This window comes from Bombyx mori, chromosome 9 (assembly GCF_030269925.1).
Source record: "Bombyx mori chromosome 9, ASM3026992v2".
Lineage (NCBI taxonomy): Eukaryota > Metazoa > Arthropoda > Insecta > Lepidoptera > Bombycidae > Bombyx > Bombyx mori.
Genome location: NC_085115.1, coordinates 11605314 through 11631022, shown reverse-complemented (window position 1 = coordinate 11631022; position 25709 = coordinate 11605314). Strand labels below are relative to the sequence as shown.

The 25709-nt window shown below is 36.9% G+C and overlaps 3 protein-coding genes across 4 annotated transcripts; 1 reads left to right on the top strand and 2 right to left on the bottom strand.

Moving 5' to 3' along the window:
- Nucleotides 1-3469: 3469 nt before the first annotated feature.
- LOC733082 (eIF2B-alpha-like protein) lies at nt 3470-7852 on the bottom strand (the record flags this gene model as incomplete). The annotated part of the gene is given in 9 exon segments (NM_001044185.1): nt 3470-3700; nt 3703-3709; nt 3712-3817; nt 4341-4542; nt 4967-5130; nt 5441-5649; nt 6168-6304; nt 6979-7077; nt 7524-7852. Coding segments are annotated over 9 exon segments (1089 nt in total). The 3' UTR covers nt 3470-3667.
- Nucleotides 7853-12024: 4172 nt separating this feature from the next.
- Nucleotides 12025-13457, top strand: Cypa (cyclophilin A). The gene is given in 2 exon segments (NM_001043836.1): nt 12025-12164; nt 12690-13457. Coding segments are annotated over 2 exon segments (498 nt in total). The 5' UTR covers nt 12025-12095; the 3' UTR covers nt 13119-13457.
- Nucleotides 13458-16844: 3387 nt separating this feature from the next.
- On the bottom strand, nt 16845-19862 carry LOC101743373 (uncharacterized). 2 transcript variants are annotated; one of them, XM_021351315.3, is made up of 4 exons: nt 19584-19862; nt 18943-19150; nt 18536-18714; nt 16845-18098 (listed from the first exon to the last, which is right to left on the bottom strand). In XM_021351315.3, exons 2-4 carry the CDS (start codon nt 19007-19009, stop codon nt 17853-17855), a joined length of 492 nt encoding a protein of 163 aa, XP_021206990.1. In that variant the 5' UTR covers nt 19010-19150; nt 19584-19862; the 3' UTR covers nt 16845-17852. The 2 variants fall into 2 exon arrangements, with proteins under 2 accessions (XP_021206990.1, XP_021206991.1); XM_021351316.2 differs by lacking the exon at nt 19584-19862 and having other exon boundaries at nt 18791-18944.
- Nucleotides 19863-25709: the final 5847 nt, after the last annotated feature.

Here is a 25709-nt window from a genome sequence, read left to right as displayed (position 1 = left end):
ATTCTGTTTAGATATTTCGGGAAAAAGGCTACCGACAAAATCTCTTCGGAACTATTTAAGTAAAATAGTTTTATTCCGCAGTGAGTAAAACACTATTGTAAATTTGTTAAATATTTAATAATTAAGTGATTTTAGAGAGGAAGTCACAAGGAATGACGTTTGTAATTAATGAATAAATGTTCTGTAGGTGTTTTTTTTTTCACGCGGTCCCTTGATAAGTTTAAAATTTGAATCACTCTCAAGCGAAAGTGATTCAAATGGTGCGGCGCACCTTCCTTGGGGTGCGCTGCGGTAGTATGTTACGGACTTTAGAGTCAGCAAAACAATTAAAATAGATTGTTATAGTCTAAGAAAAACACGCACTCAAAATACGATAACATTTAGCATGCTAGAAATGGGCTGATGGCTTTGAACTACGCCATATCTTTATGTTTTGCGACAAACGACAACTTTATAAAATCAGTGTAGCAACTTTTAAAAATCATCATATCGTTTACTTGGCAAATTCGAAGGACGAACTTGTCTTAGATTTCACCCATCTAAATCATATCATATTTGCACATAACAATATACCTACTTACTTCCCATTAAAGTATAAATTCTACAAATAAATAATACTCAACAATATTTAAAATAAAATGAGCCAAGAACGTTTATCGATAAAACCTGATAACATTGAAATCTTTTGTACAGCACTAAAGCCGCCATGTTTTGTGGCCAGATGACGTCACAGTGGCACGAAATTTTGGTTGACGTTTCATTTCCATAGGTTTCCTACTTCATTGGGATAATTCCATGGATAATTATTATTACATTGCACTTATAAAGATAATACACATAATGTAATATTAGTGTATGGAGGGTAGAGGTAAGGAGAACCGTCTCATATGGTAGAAGCTTGAAAAAGTGTTTCACTTTCAGCACTACATAACAGTTCAAAAATCCCCCAGAATGGCGCTAGCATAGGCACAGGGTATGATATGAATTGAGCAGTTGTTAACTGATTGAAGTATGCTGAGTTAGGAAATTTAATATATTTATTAATATATTATTTTTAATATATTTGTATATAATTAGAGTAGTTAGTGACAGTGTAATATACAAGACCTCACATGTTTACGTAGTCCAAACTAATTTCGCCAATATAACCTAAAAAATTTACTGTGGTAAAACGTGTAGACATCGATTGCATTTTCTTATCATCATTAAATAAAATAGTTTTTGTGATTTTGTAGTAATTTGTAGTGCTTACAGTTCTTTCGTCCTTTTTTATTTCTCTATCTTATTTTAATAACTTTTAGCGCCTTTCTTTAAATTTACCCGGTTGCTACTGTAGCGCCACCTTTATTTAGCAGATTTTAACGGACACTTTTTCATACAGAGATGGTTCTCTTTACCCTACCCTCCATAATTTAATGGCACATCGTGTAAAACAATTCTGTTTTAAAAAAATACTGTAAAGGAGTTTCGCATAGTTTCTTCATATTACATAAATTTTATTTTTTACACCTCGTTAATTTATAGCTGTTCATTGAATTTATTGTTATTAAAAAAATATTTATTATTAAAAATAATCAGAGACTGTAATGAGATCGAAAATAAGGCAATGTTACAAAAATGTTCTGCAGAAACATATAGGACTCGGAGTTTCGTAATTAGGCTATACTTTTCACCTTCTGATTCCTCCGTTCGCAATCGTTTGTAGCTTTTTTTCTATCTGGTTGAGTTTTTTTCAATATTTGATTGAATATTTCCAGAATCAGAGCTTATTGCATCAAGGCTGGGTGGTTTGTAATCACTTCCATCATTTGGCGAAAAATGGTCACAAAATGTAATAGATTCTGACTAGGTGATGGTGGCGATATTGACGATGACGGTGGTGTTGTACATACTAAAAAAGGCAGTGAATCTGTCACTATCAAGCATAGATAATACACATAATATGCTACCAAGTCTTCTAAATGAACGAGATCTGGGTTGTTTTCAATATGAACTGACCCCAAGATCAAACTTTTTTTTGCCAGAGTTTTGTGCTTTTCACTGAAATGTAGGTTAAGGACGGATAAAATATAGGAAAATGAAGATAAAGGACTTCCGAGTTCATTGTAAATTTGATTCATGAACTGAAAATCAGGTTGCCCGAAAACTTGAAGCTCATGAAAAATAATAAAAGAATTAGTGTGGTTCATCCACTATCTCATAATAGATCCATTCGCTGACCTCATGTTTTAAGAAAAAGCAAGATGTTGCGAATGTTGACGAGCAGTAATTACGAAAATTAGAAGTGTGCGGGTTTGATTTTTATTACTCGATGTTATTCCTTCACCGTTGCAGTCAATCGTGAACATTTGTTAAGTATATATTTCATTAGAAAAATTGGTACCCGCCTGCGGGATTCGAACACTGATGCATCGCTAGATACGAATGCACCGGATGTCTTATCCTTTAGGCCACGACGACGACATTTCGTGAAGGTTCATAGTTTTCGGTCATGGGTGGTACGGACCGCACGGTATAGACGATCACCAACCGCTTTCTTAACCAGTGTGCTCAGTGCGAGTTTTTTAACGTTTTCGATAGCGTAAAAGTTAGCTCAGACTTGTATCAACCCGGTCGGCGGTGTATCGCGTTCCGACCCGGCAGGCTGGTTCTGGCCCAGCGGGGTATCCCGGAACACCAGTGGCATCGCCCGGGCGGCCTGGTAGGGCCGCCGTACCGCGGAGACCGATGTCGTTGGTCGTCGACTATCGCCTCGACGACCCGTCGGTCAAGCGTCCTCGGGGTGGCGCCGCGTGTCTGGTTGTAGTGTTGACCACGGGAACTCTGACCAGGTTTTGACCCCGGACGGAGATCGGACGTCGGGTGTAAGAGTGCAGGGGAGTCGTTTAGTCGATGGGGCCCCAAAATTCCTTGGGCCCGCAATCTGCTCCCAACACTTTGCTGATCGTGAAGTCTACCATACCCCGCGCGCCCCCTAGGCGCGGGGACCTCGTAGGAGGTTCGATCACCGACCCGAAAAAAAAAAAACTTGGAGTTCGAGCATTTGCCTACGTTTGCCGCTAGGGGCGCTGTCCAAATTGCATTTTTTTTATTTATTGCTTACATGGGTGGACGAGCTCACAGCCCACCTGGTGTTAAGTGGTTACTGGAGCCCATAGACATCCACAACGTAAATGCGCCACCCACCTTGAGATATAAGTTCTATGGTCTCAGTATAGTTACAACGGCTGCCCCACCCTTCAAACCGAAACGCATTACTGCTTCACGGCAGAAATAGGCAGGGCGGTGGTACCCACCCGCGCGGACTCACAGGAGGTCCTACCACCAATACAAACATACAAATTCTAGTCATTTTTACGCTATCGAGAACGTTAAAACACTCGCACTAAGCACACTGATCTGACCATCTGGCTCGTGTTCTGCCCACGGCGCGCTTGCCGTTTTATTATTTAATTAAAAAATATGACTTAAATTTTCGATAATCACTTTATTATAAAATTTGGCTTTGATTAAGACTTTTACAACATTAGATGTTAATTTGATTTTGAGCTTAAATTATTAATTACACTTAGGTTACAGGAACGTCTTATATACGTGTATATTATTTTCTTCGGTTTTCACGAGTCGAAGGCATAATTAAAACTACTTTTACGAAGTAATCTCGCGTTTATATATGTATTATGTTATAGTATTTTTTACCGTTACGTGGTTTTAACACTTTTTAGATTGTCAGGAGCAAATACACCTTTTTCAGTTATGATGCCTGCTATTAGAGATGCCGGTGTTACGTCAAATGAAGGGTTCCAGCAATTTATGCCTGTAAATTAATAGATGAACTCTAAGATGTATAAACTTACTAAATTGAAATGATAAGACTGGAAATATTTTAAAATCTAATTTATTGTATCTGTGGTGTAGAAATAAAAGATTCAATATAAAGCCTGTTTATTGAGGTACAGCTTTCATTTTATACTTATGGAAACCATTAATGTGTACAATTGAGACTTCACATTCCCTTACTCACATGTTGCTTATATTTATTATATATATATATATATATATTTGCTTATATTATAACAGCAGATAGGCCGGGAGCTTATTATATATATTGCCAAAAAATGTATGTTAATATCCCAGAAATTGTATTTTATGAATCCAATAAAATGTTCTGTTGTGATTTAATCCTACACCCATTTTGCTAATTTAATCCTTTGATTCTGTATCATAATAAATAATTAAGACATGGGAAATTTTGTGACATCAACATTCCTTTTGTTTTGCTGTTGATAATGGAACTATGAAACCAACTATATTTTAAAGAATAAAAAAAAATACATTACCTGGTGCAGCTATTCTATGTTCTCCGATATGAGTCATTTCCCTATCGGGCCGTTCTTCAATTTTAATTTTTTCTCCATATGGTAAAGACATGTCTATGGATGTGAGCGGAGCCGCTACGTAGAAGGGTACATCATGATATTTTGCTACAATAGCTATTTGATACGTTCCAATTTTATTTGCTGTATCCCCATTAGCGGCAACCTGTTTTCAGAGACAAAATTATGAACTTAAACTAGAATATCTTTTTAGTTTCGATTAGAGTTCAGATCAATATTGATTCTGTTGAAACATCGGAGTATTAAGGTAATACTTACAGATTTGTATTCAGCAGTATCAAGGTAGTTATAATCACTGTGATATAAGTATAAATATGTTGGTTATTACTGACTAGAAGTGGAAGTTTCGATTATTTAATCTGATTATCTAACAATCGATCAATATTCACTTAAACTAATAATTGAATTGTTGTTTTTACCAGTAGATATTTATGTATAACTACATATTTACTAATCTTCAGTCAATAATTGAAATTCGACCATCATCCCTAATGCTACATTTATTTATTGTATGCTTAGTGCATTGAAAAATGAAAAGTCCACATGCTTACAAATACATGTTCACTTACCCTGTCAGCACCAACAATGACTGCATGTATTTTCCTGGTGTGCATAAGAGCAGAGACCATACTATCTACAATTAATGTAGAAGGGATTTTCTCGTGGACTAGTTCATACGCAGTCAGTCTTGCTCCTTGATTATATGGCCTTGTCTCAGTGCAGAAGACATGCTCTGTGAATTTTTATGACATTAGTTATTGTAGGATTTACTCGTGTAGGACGTCTTGAGTCCACATGAGAGGTACCACCACCCTGCCTATTTCTATATATGAAGTAGTAATGCGTTTCGGTTTGAAGGGTGGGGCAGCCGTTGTAACTATACTGAGACCTTAGAACTCATATCTCAAAGTGGGTGGCGTCATTTACACTGTAGATATCTATGGACTCGGGTAACCATTTAACAAAGGGTAGGCCGTGAGCTCATCCACCCATCAAAAAAATAAATTAAAAAAGTGCATAAAATACCTACAAAAAATATTTACCTAATCTTTTAGTGGCATGTAATGATCTGATAACTCCTAAAGCAGTGCCATATCCGGCTGTAGCTAAGGATCCTGTATTACAGTGTGTAAGCACTCTGACTGGACTATCACCATCTATATTTTTTAATATAGCTTCACATCCAAAACTTCCTATTGCTTTGTTATCATGTATATCTTTAGTGAGCATATCCTCTATGCTACCTATAAACCTGAAATATACAGCCTTAGAAAAAAATTATAATTCTAAATGAACCAGTTTTAATGTGTACAATAGCATTATGAAAATATATCTCCTAATATATCTTCTGCCATGGCAGCAAACATTGCTACTCTAAAAAATATTGGAGATAAGATAAAAAATACATATAATATATGACTATCTCATCCTTTTCTGCCTTGAAAAATAACTCTTTAGGCTTTTTTGATTCGTTCGTAGAGAGATATATGTTATATTGAGACTGGTCTTTGGTCTCAAGGTGATCTCTGGATTTTATGATATGTTTACGATCCATAGTACAAGGAACACATACAAACTGGAGACCGGAACTGTGTTCACCCATTTTTGAATTAACAAAGAAAAGATATAGTTAGCAAATGCATAATGTAAACACCAATTCCGGTCTAAAAGACCATGTCTTCTAAACAGCAGTAATCTTAATTTAGAACTAATTATTAACAATAAAAACAAAATATAAAAAAAATCAAAGATAACATTATCAAAACAAACCTTTCTTTAAAAATTTCAGCTGAAATACTGTCGTCAGCACAAAGTGTATTTGCCAAATTTATCAGCTCATCAGCTGCCAATTTTATATTTACAGCTGTTGGCCTGGCAGACACCAGATAGTTAAGTTTACCTTCGATCTGTAAATAGCAACATTATTCAATTTTAGAAACATACTAATGTACTCTACACACCTGAAGAAAATATTTAATATGAGTAATGATAGTTTTTGTGTTGCTTTTCTGTGTCTGTTGTAATAAAATCCCCATCAGTCTTATTTGCCTAAAAGATGGATAGCTTACCTAGTGTGAAGCAGTTATCATAGACTGTAGATACGGACAATGAGAACCAAAAAATGAAAACCAGACATTACATACATTGATGACATTTACACTGATGCATTGGATTGTATATTGATGTGTGTAAGATTGAAGTCTCTTTTATATTGATACAAGTGCTGCCCTTCAAACTGTGAGCATTGGTTCATAGTAGAAAGGAGCAGAGATATCAAAAAGCCATGCTGGCTTAGAGCTGGAAATCATTTAATAATGGTGATAGTCCACCAGTACAATCTGCAATAAATTGTCGAGCATCATATTGATGCTTCTCCAGTGCAAAGAGATAATTACGACAGTGAATACATATGAAACAAAGTGAGTTATTTTCATTGTGATCCTGCTTTAATTTTTAGACAGTGTTGAAATTGTGTAACTGTGACTTAATTGATTTTCTAAAGATATGGAATGTTAGGTTAGTTTACAAAGCTATTTCCTTTATAAAATGTTATCAGTATGATGAAGTCAAACATTCTGACCTCTTGCCTCATGTTTTTTTTTGAAGATTCATTGTCAGGTGATAATTCAACGGCTAGTGATAAGCAACCCACTATGGCTATGGCTGGTGCTCCACGGACCTGAAATATATTTTTATATGATATTATACTGAGCATTATTCATTGTAGTTTTTCATTAGGATCTTATCATTGTTACAAAGTACAATTGTTATTAACATGGCATAAAGTGGTTTAATTGATTGAGATTGAATCTATAATAGTAGAATCGATAGTGGAACAGTATATCGAATACAATTTAAAGGCAATGATAATATTTGTGGATCTAAAGCATTTTTAGATGCACAAATATTATCATTGCCCTAATTGGTTACTGAAGCCCTTAGACAACACCCACCTTGAGACAGTAATTTTTGACTTATAAATTACATCATGCAGCTAAAGTAGTGTACTATTATTACATTTTTGTACAATGAACGCTGTGAGATATATTTAATATTAATGTCTGTAGTAATAATAATAATAACTTTTACTGTTGTTCTTGTTAATTGAATGGACATTTAACTCACCTGCATTTTATTTATTACTTTCCAACCATCCTCAACACCTCGCACTTTGATATATCTCGTTTGTAAAGGCAATAATAATTGATCTAAGATCTCTAGACTACCTCTAGTATATTTTATGGATTCTAAACTCATCTTATCTAGTCAAAATATTTAATTTTCAATACTAAACCATTGGAAGAAATTTATAGACATATTTAAGTTATTGTATTGGAGTTTTTATTTGAGTATGCATTTAATTATGCATAATGATAACTTGTGCTAATTATTAAAAAATGTTAGAAAATTATTACGCACACGCACATTGCTTTGCTTACGTTTATCACTTTATCTTTATCATTATTATTTTTTTAAGGGATTTTATGACCTGGTAACTAAGACTTTTAGGTGACGTTTTATTTAATTTAAATTCTTATTTTTATGAAAAATGATAATGAGTGAAATGAAATGAGATCAAGTGAAATGAAGATGATTAATCCGAGACATTAATCAACTGGGATGAAATATAATGTCAGTAAAATGGTGGTTTCTCTGTCCATGACTCCTCCGGCTTAAAGCTGTCCACCAAAACTCACGACTCAAACCTAGATCACTAAATCCAATAGAAGAAGCTCATTTTCGGAATTTGATTGAAACAAAGCTTGTCAAATCCCCTTTATCACTGACGGAGGATGCAGAATCTATGTGGATGAATCTGGAAAGTAAAATAAATGATGCCCTTGTAGATGTTACCTCTCAAAGAGAAAAAGATCCCAGGAGATCCACATGGATAACAGACCAAACATGGAGCCTAATCCAGCGCAGAAAAGATGTCAAAGTCAGAGGCCTACAGAATCCTGAGATACGTAGGGAATACTCTGAGATTTGTAAAGCAGTCCAAAGAGAATGCCGCAGAGACAAAAATAAATTTATTATGGGCATATGTCGAGAGGTGGAATCACACGCGCTAAAGCTGCAAACTTCAGATCTGTTCAAGAAAGTCCGTCTGCTAAGTAGAAAATTCAAGCCCAAATCTTGGGTCATAGAAAACTCTGAAGGACTACCACTGCATGAACTGCACGAAATCACGGAACGCTGGCGTGGCTACTGTGAGCAACTCTATAAAGCTCCCCATGAATCTACCGAAAGCCGGTTCGACTGGAAAGATCTTGAATTGGAGCCTAATATTCTGAGATCAGAGGTAACGGGTGCAATCGACCGGCTCAAATCAAAGAAGGCTCCCGGACCTGACGATATCACATCGGAGATCCTCAAGGCTCTTGGGGACAATGGCTTGGATGTACTCCATAAGATTTGCAATCACGTATGGCAAAACGGTGAATGGCCCAAAAACTGGACGCGGTCTGTAATTATCCCACTGCACAAGAAAGGTTCAACTAGAAAATGTGATAATTACCGCACCCTGGCCCTCATCTCTCACGCTAGCAAAGTTCTTTTGCATGTAATAAACAGCAGGATTCGTTACTATTTGGACTGGCAGATCCCGCAGGAACAAGCTGGATTTGTAAAAGGCAAGGGCACGAGGGAGCAAATACTGAACGTGAGACAGATTGTGGAAAAGTGCTACGAATTCGACACGCCGGTCATCATGTGTTTCGTTGACTATAGTAAGGCTTTTGACTGTGTTGACTGGAACTGCTTGTGGGATGTCCTCACAGAGTTGGGGGTCCCTCGCCACCTTACTGCACTCCTTCAGTCATTATACTACAACAGCCAGGGAGTAGTGAGAATCGATAGGACTGCATCTGACTCGTTCAAATTTCACAAGGGCGTGCGGCAGGGCTGCATCCTGTCACCCATCCTGTTCAATATTTACGGCGAATACATCGTCAGGAAAACATGCGATGGATGGGATGGTGGTATTACCGTCGGAGGCTGTAAAATCTCTAACTTACGCTACGCTGACGACACCACTCTCCTGGCAGCCAGCGAAATCGAGATGAGCAAGTTCTTGGACAGGATGGAGCGCATTAGCAAAGACCTCGGACTCGCGATAAACAGATCTAAAACAAAGGTCATGATCGTTGATCGCACAGGCAGACTGGAGCTCAGCGGTACACTTAATTTAGAAGTAACGGACAACTTTGTTTACCTGGGCTCCAACATCAGCAACAATGGCTCTTGTGAACCGGAAATTCGTAGACGGATTGGGATGGCAAAAGGTGCCATGTCTCAGCTGGACAAAATATGGAAGGACAAAAATATCTCTATGAACACCAAGAGCAACCTAGTCCGCACACTAGTGTTTTCAATATTCATATACGGAGCAGAGACATGGACTATAAAGAAAGCTGACCGCAATCGGATTGATGCCTTCGAAATGTGGTGCTGGAGGAGGATGTTGGGTATTCCCTGGACCGCACGCCGCACCAATTTATCCATCCTAGCTCAGTTGAAGATCCGGACTAGACTCTCCACCATTTGCATGCGAAGGATTCTTGAATACTTTGGCCACATCGCAAGGAAAGACAGTGACAACTTAGAGAAATTGATGGTCACTGGAAAGGTCGAGGGCAAGCGACTAAGAGGCAGGAACCCGACCCGTTGGACGGACCAGATTCGTGCAGCCCTGGATACCACAGTGCACGATGCTCTGCACTCAGCTGCAGATAGGAACAGATGGCGGTGCACTATAAAAAACAATCTGTTTCAAGGCCATGACCACGACCCTCAGTAATGAGGAAACCGACGCAAGGAGGAGAGAAAATGGTGGTCGTTTACTGAGACTTTGTTAGTGAACTTTTTGGATAATTTCGAGAAGCAGTCCAGCGGCTCTGTTTTATTTTCCCATATTTGTGCACTTTATAGTATATATCATACTAAGCAGTCAATAAATCAACGTTATTACACATTTCAACCTGAAGAAACACTAAATAGACAAAACAAATCACACAACTTCACTCCTCGCGTTCCCGCCAAAAAGTTCTGATTTTTTTTGACTCGATTTTATGACCTGGTAGCTAAGACCTTTAAGGTCAAGTCTATTTTAATTCTAATGAAATATTTTTTATATGAAAAATAATATGAAATGAAATGAAGTGAAATGAGATGATATGGGATGAAATATAATATCTTTTGTAAGATCCCGAGAAGCTACGTCCACCGGTTTTGTTTCATTTTCCCACATTTGTGCACAATCACAGATACTCAACTTCGCCCCTCGCGTTCTCGCCAAAAAGCCCCCCCCAAAAAGTCAGTATATATGATTATTGTAAGACATAGAGCACACAATCACTTAATGAGAATGTTAGTATAAAATCTATACTCTAACATGTGTGATACAATGAAATGTAAGGCCTAATCCGCACTACGGTTAAACTGCAGCGGTAACCGCTAGAGTTTAGGAAATAGGAAAACGAATACAAGCAGCCGCACTTGTTCATTTTATCACTTCTACATGTTTTTGCTTCTTTTTAAGTTGTTTTAATAAATTTGAAATAGCTGACTTTAAATCTTACTTCGACGGTAATCCGTGCGATTACTGATATTACTTCAATTTTGTTTAGTGCTTTCCTGATTAATCATGAAACTGTTGTAAATAAAGTCGCATACATTTTTTTCCCCTATCTATCCACTGGTCGCCTAAGGGGCCATTCCAGCTCCACTCGGGCGGGTAAGTGAGCTCGCAGCTCAACCTGAGAGAATTTGCTAATACTAGCTACTAGCTATCAACAGCAATGCTTCGCAGAATTTACCACCAGATTAGAATCCCGAACCCCTTATAAGATCCCACCAGAATCTCAGTGAGTTGTGTCTATGGGTTAGTCACCTTTTCCCGAATAACTGAGCATTAAAGCAAGCATTACAGCTGGAGGCAATTATCTGTTCAATTATCACTAATCTTTTAACTACCTGTGCCACCGACATATGTAATTGTGCGGTTTGATGATGATACAAAAGCCACTTTTTTTTTTTTTAATGAAAACTACTGTATTATTTAAGGTGCTGGCCTTTATGTCTCCGTTTTAGAAAAATAGATCTTAGGGTAGGTGTGTAGTCTCTTGTTGGTCGCTTGTTTTAAATATAATTTGAGATAAGATAAAAAATATCTAAATCTGATCTGATTAAATGAATCTTAAATTGAATGAGTGCTTGGAAAAAAAAACACATGTTATCAACTTCTACAGACCTACATAATGTTGACAAAACTTGACGTCTATGATTACGGACAGTTTTTTTATAAGTCTATTACTAATCTCCGCGCATTTTTAATGAAATGCACCGTGAGAGTACCTGCAAAAAATGTAATGTCTGTTGGGATATTTAAAAACACTATTATTAGGAAATTCTGTAAAATAATCATAACGTGATAATGAACTGGCAGAATAGTTTAATTATTACAAATCACCTTAATAAAAAATGCTTTAAAGTAATCTTAAGAACATTTCACGGAAATAGCTATTCATGTCGCTTCTGGTAGCTTCTAGAGCCTTGGATAGTCTGTATTATTCTATAGTTTATGAACTTGGATAATTTCCATAGACACTTTCATTTCTGTTTCCGCCCGGCATTGACGAGAGACGCATTGTCATTGTGGTGGTTTTGTAAATTGCTTACATTGCTAATACCGGCAAAATGTCTCTACCACGAGTATTCTTCGACGTCACTGTTGACGATGCCCCACTGGGAAAAATTGTTATTGAGGTATGTGCTGTATATCTCATAATTTGGTTTTGATCTTTAATTCGGATGTCCCGGCCGGCGTGACGTTCGCAGACCACGCTACGCGAGACGCCCTTGTAAATTTGATCTGGAACTTGGTTTCAAAGGCGTAAATTATTAGTAGTTTTTTTACATTTTTAAATCTAGAAAATCATTCTTTCTCAATAACCCATAGTCAGATACTATAAATAGATTTATGATCAATGTCCTAATTCTCGCATGGAAGATTTTAAGTGTAGGTATTCGTTAAGCGAATGAAGGTCACGCGTCTGCAGGTTTTGAAGTAGGTACGATGCACTTCAAATTGCAATTAATGCATTTCTTACATTATCTAATTAATTTATGAAGCTATTAAAGGACATGATGCGAAGCACCTTTTCCTGTTATTAAGCGGCACGCCCCTGTCCTACATACCTTCGAAACTTAAACCAAATGTGCCCACTACAAATAGTTTTTGCAGTAAATTTCACATCAAATCTTAACATTTTTGTATTGTTTTGTAATCAGCTGAGAAGTGACGTCACTCCCAAGACGTGTGAAAACTTCCGTGCCCTGTGCACTGGCGAGAAAGGCTTCGGTTACAAGGGCTCCATTTTCCATCGTGTCATCCCCAATTTCATGCTGCAAGGAGGGGACTTCACCAACCATAACGGCACTGGGGGAAAGTCCATCTACGGCAATAAGTTTGAAGACGAGAATTTCACCCTTAAGCACACTGGACCTGGCGTCCTCTCCATGGCTAATGCCGGTGCTGATACTAATGGTTCCCAGTTCTTCATCACCACTGTCAAGACCTCCTGGCTGGATGGCAGACATGTTGTCTTTGGGAATGTTGTTGAAGGCATGGAAGTTGTCAAGCAGATTGAGACCTTTGGCAGCCAGTCTGGGAAGACCTCTAAGAGAATCGTTATCAAAGACTGTGGTCAGATTGCCTAATTTAAATCATTAACTTTAAAACAAACTGCAATATTTTAAGTTAAACACTAAGTCCTCCTGATAGATAAAAATACCTTCCCAGTAAAGAATAATTTAAATGAAATATGGGTCATTCCAATTATTTAATAAAATATTGCTATTGATGTAGCGAACTGGTTATTGCATTTATTTCCATGCATTATTAGTATGTTCATTGTTGCATTTTTGCTATTACATTTTTATTTCTACTAGTTCGCTAGCTGTCTGTTTAGACCTAAATAATTCACATTATCGTAGACCTTTATTTATATCAACTTACTATGCTTCAATTTGGTACATAAATAAATAATATTTACTGGACTTTGGTTTTTATTTACAATTTTCCTATTGCTTTGATGGGTGACGAGACTTTACAGGCCTGTCTAGTTAGTGTTTAATGGATTTCATAGACCATTGTGTAGACTACTACAACCTAAATCTATATGGAGTGTCTGTTCGTAATATTGAATTGACCTGTTTTTACTACATGCTTATGAATATTTATGCGGTAAATACACCAAAATATTTTTTTTTTAAATTTTATCTGACTGTTCGTTTGTTCCGGCTAATCTCTGGAACGGCTGGACCGATTTTGACGGGACTTTCACTGATAGGTAGCTGATGATATAAGGAGTAACTTAGGCTACTTTTTTTAGACTAGCTTCGCCCCGCGGCTTCACCCGCGGTACGACAATAACCGCGGGTAACATCGCGAGACTGCTATCTATACATATAAATAAAATTGGAGTGTCTGTTTGTAATATTGAAATAACCGCTTTTGCTACATGCATATGACTATATATACGGCACATACACCAAAATAATTTTTTTACAATTTTTGTCTGTTTGTTCCGGCTAATCTCTGGAACGGCTGGACCGATTTTGACGAGACGTTCACTAATAGATAGCTGATGGTATATACATATAACTTAGGCTTTTTTAAGACTAGCTTCACCTCGTGGCGTCCCCTCGCGGTACGACAATAACCGCGGGTAACATCGCGGGACTCTGCTATCAATAATAAAATTTAATGTTTCCGAAGCGAAGCGAGGGTGGGTCGCTAGTTGAAATATAAAATTGAACTTAATTGTATTATTAGGGGTTAAAGTATGAAATTGCTGATTGTACTGAAAAATTGAAATCCATTTTATTTTTCATTTTACATATTTATTTAATAAAAATATCTATCACTAATATCTATATACATTGCTGCCATCTAATAGGAAGGTCATTTATGCCTTTGCGATAGAACTCTCTCTGGTGATCTAGATTCTACAAACTATAACGTAGTGATTACTTGCTCAGTGCTACAAACTGTGAAAGTATTTTGTAGTGCCTCCTGGGAAGAAAACTTTTTGTCACGTAGAAAATTGTCCAAATCACGACAAAAATAGTAGTCCGTTGGAGCAAGGTCTGGCGATTAAAGAGGGTGACGAATGGTTTGTAATTGCAGTACCTTTAGAGTTAAAACTGTTTCTCGTGCTGTATGAGGTCTCGTTAGGTATCATGGAGCAATAATGGTGAAGATCGATTCATAAGCCGGGGCTGTTTTACTGCAAGTTTTGCTATCATTGTTCGAAGTTCGGCACAGTAGACATCTGCCGTTATTGCTTCATTAGAAAGCTATAGTGAATAACACCATACTAAGACCACCAAATAGTTACCATTACTTTTTTATTGGTAAGTTTTGCTTTAGGAGACTTGCGTTGTTTGACCTGGGGTCAGCCATTGCATTTTTCGCTAACGGTTATCGTAAAGAATCCACTTTTCGTCACATGTCACAATTCTATTCAATATTTCTTCCAGTTCTGTATCGATTCAACAAGGCAACAAAAAGTTTCACACGCGTTTCTTTCTGCAGATCATTCAAATCATGAGGCACCCATTTTTCAATTTTTTTTATTTTAATGATTTGACGCAAATCAGTCAATATTGTTGGTAAGGTAACGTTAGAGTTAGACCATGCCGCTAATTCCCGGGTAGTTTGGCTCGGATTGGCTTCCACCATCTCTTTCAATTAATTTCTATTCACATGTATGGGCGGTCTTCCACGTGGTTAGTTCTTCAAATCAAAATTTTCATCACGACAGTGTTTAAATCAAAATCGCACGATGCGTTCATTAACAGTCCCCTCTCCAAACGCAACATTGATATTGCGAGCTGTTTCCGTAGCGTTAGCCCCGCGTCGGAACTCGTAGGTATTAAAAAATCACTCCAATTTTCAAAGTATCCATCTTTCTAGTCTAAGCTGAATAAAAAAACAACTGAAAGTCGATAATCGAATGTTGCACATTTTTTAAAAGAAGAACTTCAAAGGTACCTACCACCTCAAAAATCTCAAACCATGAAGGTTCTATGTCAATTCGAAGTACCTATTACAATAAAACGGCAATTTTATACTTTAACCCCTATTATTATACAATGGCCATCTGACGATGTAGCATGCGATATAGCATAATATTAATACGTTGAACGGCATGCTATAATTTTAATACGTTGAACGGCGGCCCATTCGGGCCAAGTCAAAATCAGGGAATCCGTTATTTATGCGTTTCGGTTTGAAGGGTGGGGCAGCCGTTGTGACTATACTGAGACCTTAGAACTTATATCTCAAGGTGAGTGGCGCATTTACGTTGTAGATGTCTATGGGCTCCGGTAACCACATAACACCAGGTGGACTGTGAGGTTATTCACCCATCTAAGCAAATTAAAAATAAAAAAATTATCGACTTGAGATTTTCATTCTAAAATTTATAAAATCGGAAGATAGAAATTAGCGACTTTGACCGTCTAGTTTTTAATATATTTTAAAAGGCTATAGTCTTAATATAAACTACAACCTTCTATTGGATTTGAAAACCAAGGCGTTCGGTACGGTTAAAGGGCCACGAGTCTCACTTCCATACGCCCGGTCATCGTTCTAGTCGAACCCGTCGCTTGCGACAAAGGGCTCGATGAGTAAATTAACCCTCAGACACAGCCCACTGTGTTTCTCGCCGGATCTTTTTAGTGGGTCGCGTTTCCGATCCGGTGGTAGATACTGCGAAGCATGGCTCTTGCTAGGGTTCGTGTTAGCAACGTCGTCAGGTTTGAGCCCGGTGAGCTCACCTACTAGTTAAGGTTCCGCGGATATAGCCTCTCAAGGCTCTCAGTTTAGGTAGGAAAAAAAAATCCATACGCGTTTTGGTTGATAGATGCAATCTGTGGCTTGTAGTAAGTACTTATTTTGGAACCCTCACGTGGCTCACGAGTGACCCTCATAGCCCGAACGGTTCAGTAAGATAAGGATCCTGGTGAGAACCGGGGCCTGAATGAAAATACTCGATTTTTCATGCGGCGTTGTCCAGATGTGAAGTGCTTTATAAAACTACACATTCGGCCTTACACTGATTCCATCTCTTTGCTGGGGCTCTCAAGTACCAGCTAGTTTTATTTGACTCTATACAGAAAATAGGCCGTTCGGATTATCGAAAATCTCGTTCTCACGAATCGTTTGGGACTTCTGGGTCTACGGAGGGACTTCAGCTGCCTGAGTTTTGTACCGTACGTTCCATGAGGGTTGCCCTAAGAAATTGTTTCGAAATGAACCCGTCATTCCTTTCCTTTTTACTATCACATCTCTTGCCACCGAAGAAAAGATCATCCATACAAACATTCCACCTTTACTTCTCAATATGTTTGAACCTAGCAATACAAGGAAACAATTAATACAATAAATCAAAACATTTAATCAGATTTCAATAATCGATACATAAGTTTACTCTTAACTAATTAAGATCTACATACAATAACAATCAAGAGTTACCTAAATAATTTATTAAATTCAACATGTAAGGTGACAACGACTTTTAAAATTTATATAAATTACTAAATAATTCAACAAGAATTTCTACCATTTTATGGTTGAAGCCATGTAGTAAATATTTTTTGACCTGGCTTAGTGAAAGTTTTTGCAACAAACGGCACGGCACGATTGCTGGAATAGGGCAGAAGGACTACTTAAAGTTTGCTGATGATGACATTCGTGGCCAGGCTGATTGGTATCACTTCGTGTTGGCTCAAAAAACCTGCACAAATATAAGACACTACGTAGAAATAATTTGGTAATAGCATATCCATATAAAATGTAGCAGTGTGCACGTTGTAGTGTGAGAGAGCAGCGGTGTGGCCAGCTCCGTCGCCGAGCCGGTTAGTGAAAAACCATCTAATGTTAATAACAATATATTTATGTAAATATATAAATTCTTGAAAAATGTGAAATATAGAATAGTAGCATACGAATACGGTTGTAAGTTTTAATTTTAATTCGCATTCTAATTTTGTATAAATTAGATATTTTGATATAATTATGGTAATATTATAAAATAATTATGATACATTTTTAAGCAATTGTTTCGCTAACTTTACTGATTAAATCAAGTTTCTAAAAAAATCTAACTAATCGTTCTTTGTTGGTAAGCCTCATGGAATAATAAGTATATATATAGTTTTTGAGGTAGGTGACTTTAGTACCTACGTAGACGTACTTATGTGTTTAGGCGTTCTAATGGACACAAAATACATATGTTGTAAATTGATATCACCTACTAAAATTTAAATTACATTAAAATTGTTGAACTATATAGTTAACTATATCTTGAAAATTACGTTTAAGAGAAATTTAACGTTAGAATTAAACAAAACAAAAACAAAAACAAAACTCCTTCAATATCGTAATCATAATGCTATGGAGAGTAGAATAAGAACAGTAACGATATTCTTGAAGAAAATAGCTTTTCCAGCTCCGGATCCGTAGTTACATAAGGAGGTTGAGCAGCACGAGGTGCAGGCGTAAAGTTTCGTCCTCTCGCCGATGACTATGCAACCGGGCTCGCAGTGCTTTGTACAGTTGCGCTCCAACGCCCACATCTTCAAAGCGGTCGTCGAGTTTTCCGTCGATGTAGTGTACGAGAATCGCTTTACCTGAATTTTACACACACGCATTTTTAATAACATGTAAATGTGTGTAAGTTGTGACCTTGTAAATTAATTTATTTGTATTTTGTTTTATAAAAATAACAGCAATGGATTTGTATATTTAATATAAGAGAGTAGAGTGTAGTAATTGTGTAAAGAGGTTATGAAAAAATCAGCATAAAAACGTGATTTCAAATCAATGAGTATATTTATTCTGTATCCAAAACATATGGTATAAAACACACGGACCACATTTTATCACATTCAAAACTAACCATTCTATGCACTGTTTTTATTAGATATATTTATTTTTTAAATTTTATTGTGGTAATGTTTTGATGTTTCTGGTGACTTACTTAATACAATTAATTTTAATTGTTGATATGTTGTTAGCATGAAATTATTTAGCACACACTTAATGAAATGTAATAAAAATATCTCACCATACACATTCGTCGATCATTGTGGCATTTATGAATCAAATCCGAATTATTGTGTCTTAAATCAGCACATTTGTCTTCCGGTACTTCTGCAAGACATTTGTAGCACCACAATTCATTGTTAGGTCTCGCCGCGGCCGAGGTGACATGTACGCTGTCTCGTAGGAGGTCGCAATAGCCCTCTGAAAACAGGGAAAGAATAGTTAGGAATAAATTAAATAGTTTACTTTATACCACAAAAACAAAAGAATTGACAACCATGCATATATGTATATAGTGTTAGCATCCAACATTCTCACGAGTATCTAGCGTTTAGACGTAGATACAATAATATTTTGATAATTTTATCACCAATGGTAAATGTGCGTTCCGTATATTATTAGTGAAGGTTAAAGGAGTTTTAGGCTTACCTAGAGCAGATAATAGTAATAAGAGCAGCACAAGAGAGCTCATGACGGCTACAATGCTAATGCGCATGTCACAGCTTCCGTTTATCGATCTTGTCTGGACCACAGTTTACCTGTTGCTGACGAGAAGCCCGCCAATAACCCGTACGCGGCCTTCGGCTTTCAAAGAATCAATTTGATCGAGAAAACAAAGTCAACTTTTCAAATAAATCTGAAAATGAAAATTTACCGTTGCCAATGTTAAACAAGGCTAGTATATTACTACTAATAGTATTCATAAGTCAGCTATTTACTTACTTTTGCGTACTGCGACATTGCGACTTATGAACGTCATCTAAATTATAAGTTACAAAAATAGTAGAACTTTCTACATTAGGATGAAGACATAAGTACATATTATATTTATGTATATTAATGACACATCAAACAAGTTATTAGGAAGGATTGGAATTTTTTTAATAATATTATTGCATCAGATGACTTCCAGGTTTCATTCCCCTGTCGAAATAATTCCAAGAATGGACGCGAACATCAATGAGGATGAGGAAAAGGATGTAAGGAAATGTGTATTGTGTATCCGAAATGTGAAATCCGAAAATTATGTTTGGGAAAAAAAGATATGTTTTTGGTTTTTAAGTACTTACAAATTAAGCATTCCAACAAAAAGACTTCAAGTTAGGATTTCCTGTATTATAGATATATATTTTTATTTCTTACAAGGGTAATGTTGTTATAGTTACTGATACCCATAGACAACACAACGCGAAAGCCGCCGCCCGTCTTGAGACAAGAGGTCGCAATTGCATTGCATAACGACTGTCCCATCCTTCAAATCGGATCGCACGACTGCTTCGCGGGAGAAGTAGGATGGTGATAGCCTACCCGCGCGGGCCTACGTTGTGCCCTACCGTCACTAATTAAATATAAATAAAAAGAGGGCGCTGAAATACAAATCCTAAACAATCGCGGTGTAGAGCTCTAATGCCAAATATATTTAATACTGACTTGTTATTGCATTGTTTGGGATGAACATGCAGTTCATTTGCAGTTAACTAAATTCCGGTTTTTGCGGCAGCACGAGAGGTCGTCACCCTCGATAGAGAGATGACATTTGGTTCCCACATTAAGTCAGTTCCCGACGGAGCCACGTTCCTACTCGGGCGCGTCTACCCCATGATCTGCAAGCGAAGTAAATTGTCTTTTCATAACAAGGCGACACTTTACTAAACTTGCATACGTTCCGGCATGACCTATGCAAGTGTAGTGTTCGCTCAAGCGGCCCGTATACACATTAACTCTCTCCAGGTCATCCAATCCCGTTTCTGCAGGATAACCGTCGGAGCACCGTGGTATGAGAGGAATGTAGATCTTCACGACGATCTAAGCTTAGTATCGATACGTGAGTATCTTAGAGAAGCGTCAGAATGCTACTTCGAAAAAGTACAGAGGCATAACTCACTGAGTGTCTCGCGGATCTTCTCAGTGGGTCGCGATTCCGATACGGTGATAGATTCTGCGAAGCACTGCTCTTGCTAGGGTTAGTGTTGGCAAATTCTTTTAGGTAGAGCCCGTGAGCTCACCTACCGGTCCGAGCTTAGCCGGAATAGCCTCTTAGGTCATCAGCAATTAGGTAGGAAAAAAAGAGAGGTAAGAGTAAGTCTCATTAATATTGTAATAACTTTACCACCTGATACGAGCGCATAAAATGATGATACATTTAGAAGACATTAAAAGTACGAGATTCGAAAGCCAGCAAATCTATATCATCACATTAAATCCGTAATAAATTTCAGAGCGTATTTAACCAGTTAGTTGTACCGGTTAGGTGTACTTTAAGGTACGACAGTATTTTACCTACCTGCACGTTTTTGCTCTAATGCAATACAATAGAATTGAATAGAAATGAATTTCAATAAAATAATCGCCGTTTTTTCTCAGTAAATCACAAATAAAACTCCCTCGTTCGGAATAGAGACATTGTATTAAAATAAATTATTTACATAATGTATGAGTCACTTTTTGTTTGAGAACATTGACCTTACACTTTCAGGGATATGTAGCTTGAGAGTTGATAGCGGAAATTGTATATAGCACAAGCGTAAAGGATCGTATTTACAAAAGCCTTGAGGATAAATAGGTCATTTATTTAAATTACACGCGCTGAAAACGCTCTCTGTACAGATGTAGTGTAAAATATTTTCAGTTAGTAGGCAAGCGCCAGTACAGTGTAGTTATACGGTTTTACCGAGACTCTGGGCGAGCTCCAAGGTTCAGTCAGGATAGGAGAGGTTTGAGTCGCTAGGGCAGCTGCTATGCAAATGAATTATAAGAATTATAGGAATATAATTTACAAGCGACCCGCTCCAGCTCCGCTCGGGTAGTTAACAAAAATTTCAACGATATTTGACGTTGTTTTATTTTTTTTTAATAAAAGAACACTTATTGCGTTATATAACTAATAATAGTTAGACATATGCTGTCGCGACACTTTTTTTATAGCTATATGGGTAGACGAGCTCACAGCCCACCTGGTGTTAAGTGGATACTGGAGCCCATAGACATCTACAACGTAAATGCGCCACCCACCTCGAGATATAAGTTCTTAGGTCTCAGAATAGTTACAACGGCTACCCCACCCTTCAAACCGAAACGCATTACTGATTCACGGCAGAAATAGGCGGGGTGGTGGTACCTACCCATGCGAACTCACAAGAGGCCCTACCAATAGTAAAACTTTTTGTAAATAATGTATTCTACAAAGTCGTAGTACATTATTTTATTCTATCATGAATAGTTTTCGCAGGGCACGCGATGTAAAGAATATTTTAGGTATTTTTTTTTACGCTTTGGGTTACATTATTAGAGTTTTAGTAAGTATCCCTAATTTTTTACAAAAAAGATTAGGGATGGGGAAGAAGCCTCTGTCACTTGGGAATAGTGTAGCTTCCAAACAGTGAAAGAATTTTTCAAATCGGTTCAGTAATTCCGGACTCTATTCAATACAAACAAACAAACAAATCTTTCCTCTTTATAATATTAGTATAGAAGTATAGTTTGAAGTTGTTTAAAAATAATCGCTAGAGTTGATGAAGTTTACGTTCGAATGTAAGTGTTACCTAAATAACAAAAAACGCTTGTGTCAAAACGTTATGTTAACATGTTATTCGGAATAATTCTCGCCTTTAAATTGAAATCAATTGCAAAAAAAAGTTAAAGATACTTATGAAATATAATTGTATTTACTACTCTTTAAGGCTTATGTTGTCTTACTGCAAGTTTTTCAGCTAAGTACGTTACGCAGAGAAGAAGACATTTTCCGTGAATACACAATTTTCAGGAAACATCTGAGCTCCACAGATATCTTCTTTGACACGCTACACCGTAGCTTCAGCAATTAGGACCAATTATTTAATGAAACAATGTTGAAGTGCTTCCAGTTTGTCAATTAGGCAGTTACTGTTAGTAATTTGTATTGCGGTATCTAAATCAGCAGACGAGCACGCAAATGATGTGCAGTGGACATCAGATCTCGGATAGGTACATCTCTACGAAAATGTTAGTATGTATGTACATGTGACATTTTTTGTTGCTCTATCCATTTGCCTATACAACCCTTATAAACATTGCGATCAAATATTGATTGAAGCAGCAAGATTCTTAGAGCAAGCCATACTCTTTTAAAGAGATTATAAACATTAATCAAGGGAAATCAAGATCGGGACTATACAGAAACCAGGATTAAGTTCAGATAAAGCCTTTCTTTACCAGTACTTTTATTCCAGCCAACTTTATGTGAATCGTGCTTTATGATCCGGCGCTGTCTAGCTGACAGGCCCATCCTTAGTTATGGAGTGTAGTGTTGTTAAGAGGCTTAGCCGGCTTCTCATGATATATTCGAGGCGATGTTTTATAGTTCCCTTTTTATTTTTATTGCTTAGACGGTTGGACGAGCTCACAGCCCACCTGGTGTTAAGTGATTACTAAAACCCACAGACATCTACAACGTAAATGCCGCCACCCATCTTGAGATATGAGTTATAAGATCTCATTATAGTTACAACGGCTGCCTCACCCTTCAAACCTAAACGTATTATTGCTTCACGGCAGAAATAGGCGGGGTGGTGGTACCTACCCATGCAGACTCACAAGAGGTTCTTACCACCATAACATGCCATAGTCAGTAGTCACTCCTTGTTAGTTAATATCTCAATAAGTGACTGAGTTTATATACTGCCAACATTGTACCCTACTGATTAATTGTGAAGCTTCTGTGAATTATATAGGTACAGCTACGGTCATTCTTGGTTCTAGGTCTAGGTCATACGCCTATTCAAATATTGGTAATAAGAAAAACCGGTTCTAACTTATTGAATAAATCATTTGTTTTCATGGCACCTCTAGCGCTATTCTCAAGGCTCCATTAGGCAAAGGCAACGGCAAAGCATTAACTCATCATCAATGTCAGTAGATAAATGGACTTATTAGTATATTATAAATATTGACCAGGTTGTTTGTTACAATTAACATACTTTTGCTATTTTGTTGACTGTATTAAGATGACAGAAAATTTTCTGCTTTTAATTTTGTTTCTCTGATATTAAATACAATATTTGCAATTGCGTTTATTAATGTTCTTTTTGGCCAATTGTTATTTCAGTGATGGCTTATATTTTATTGAAGGTATTTAACATATTTTATAACATAATTAATATTAATAACATAACGGTTTCAAAAGAGGGTTTTAATGTTGATTCATTTCAGAGATCAAAAGTAAGTCAAACAACAAACCCAGGCGGGTGGAACAGTCAATGTGTCAGGAGTAAAAAATAATTAATGGCTCTTGTCGTCTTCCATACCAATTCTGTGGAAAAGTCCCCAACAAATCGAAGTACTTGTTGCGTTGATTGAAGAGTTCATTTATAATTATTTTCGAAGATCATTAAGCTTCCTCCCCTTATGCAAATAACGAAATTGAGTATTTATTTGTGCGATAATTTTAAGTGAGTCAAATAACATAACTTGAGAGCCCACGCATCTCCGATATTTTCTGTGCTGGGCTATTGAACGACAAGATTCGAATATTAGACACCTTTATAACACAAAGAATCTTTTTTTACTATAGGTATGTAAAATACGTTACATTTTTTTCTCTTTTTTCCCGTTCGTGAAATAACCACGTATTTCAGCCTTGGCACTATCGATTCATGTGAAGTAACACCCCTTGTTAAGAATTCAAAGGCATTGAAAATGATGATTGACGAAACACATTTGTAGTTTTAATGATGGGTCGGTCCAGTCACATATGTAGCAATTTCAATTATTATTTCATCGTTATATGTTCTGTTCACAGTAATAACCGTTCAAACAGCTCTGCGGCAAATGTAAAATAGCGCTTAACCAAATTAAGCCTTTATTATTATGCGTAAAGTTAAATCCGTTAATCTGAAGTAATTATTCTCGACGGCGGCGGCCTCGTTCTCTTCAAACCGAACGTAACGAACAGAAGTTATCCCCTTTGAATTGTGCTGCGGACGATATTTTCTCAAGTTATACACGTTTCGTCTATCGAAAATGACTTATTTGAAGGCTTATTCCGCGCAGTAATTTTGTGAGCTCGGAGAGCCGGTATCGTCTCGGGCCGGCGCATCAACTATCCTGTAACAAGATTTGGTCCCTCACAATCGTGTCATTACCTACGCTCCAGGGAACCCAATTCACTATATTGTCTGCACTGTCTCTTTATACTTGCTTATTCGCTTTGAGCGGTCGGCTCTTTATATTTACAGTACAGCTGTATGCTGGTCCGCGTTGTGTGGTTTTGGCGTGAACTGAAAAGTTAAATAGTCATCTCCGCTATAATTGTTGCCGTTATTATTAATTTCCAAGCTGATTTGACTGAATTTTTCAATTCTTGTTTGAAGGATATGTGATGGCGTCGCGAAAGCCTCGTGTAGAGCGATTCGTTCCTAATAGATCATTGTGATGGACGATTTCAAGAAAATAGGGATTTGAATTTGTCGTTTTTGTATATAAGGACCTATAAAATTATTTCATGTCTTTAATTTAAATATTCTTAAAACCAGCTTAGTGATAATGAAACAAATATAGATAAATTTGTAAAATAAGTTTTACTTAGCTTGTAAAACAGGTAGGTACTTCATTTACATATCAAAAATAAGTACTGATATGACAAAAACAGTCATTGATTTGTAGTTTAAATCGTTTGGTCAAGTCATAGTCTATACATACTGTTCTGTACATAGTAGTCGTATAACCATTGAAAGCTGGCACAAAGGAACAAAATGGTGGTAGGACCTCTTGTAAACAACATAATGAAACCTGTGCTTACTAAAAACATTATTAAAATATTCAGTGATGAACTAGGAAAAAATATGGGTGTAGCGCTGAATGATCTGTGTTTGGGACAATCTGTCATAAATTATTGTATGCCTGGGGCTTCATGTACCCACATACTTAATAAAATTTTAAATGTGACTCATTGCCCTAACACAACAATAATTATAATGATTGGGAGAAGGGGAAATGCAGATATAAGAGATATAAAATATCAAATAAATCAATTATTAACACTACAGGTGAAAAAGATCATCATGTTTGCATTTCCATTTATTCAGAGTATGCCAGCAGAAAATAAAATAAGACATAGCATTAATGATTTCATGCAAACAGTTTCTAATGTAAATAATTATTATGTCATGACACCATGCAAATCAGAAAATACATTCTATACTATTGACATTAATTGCATG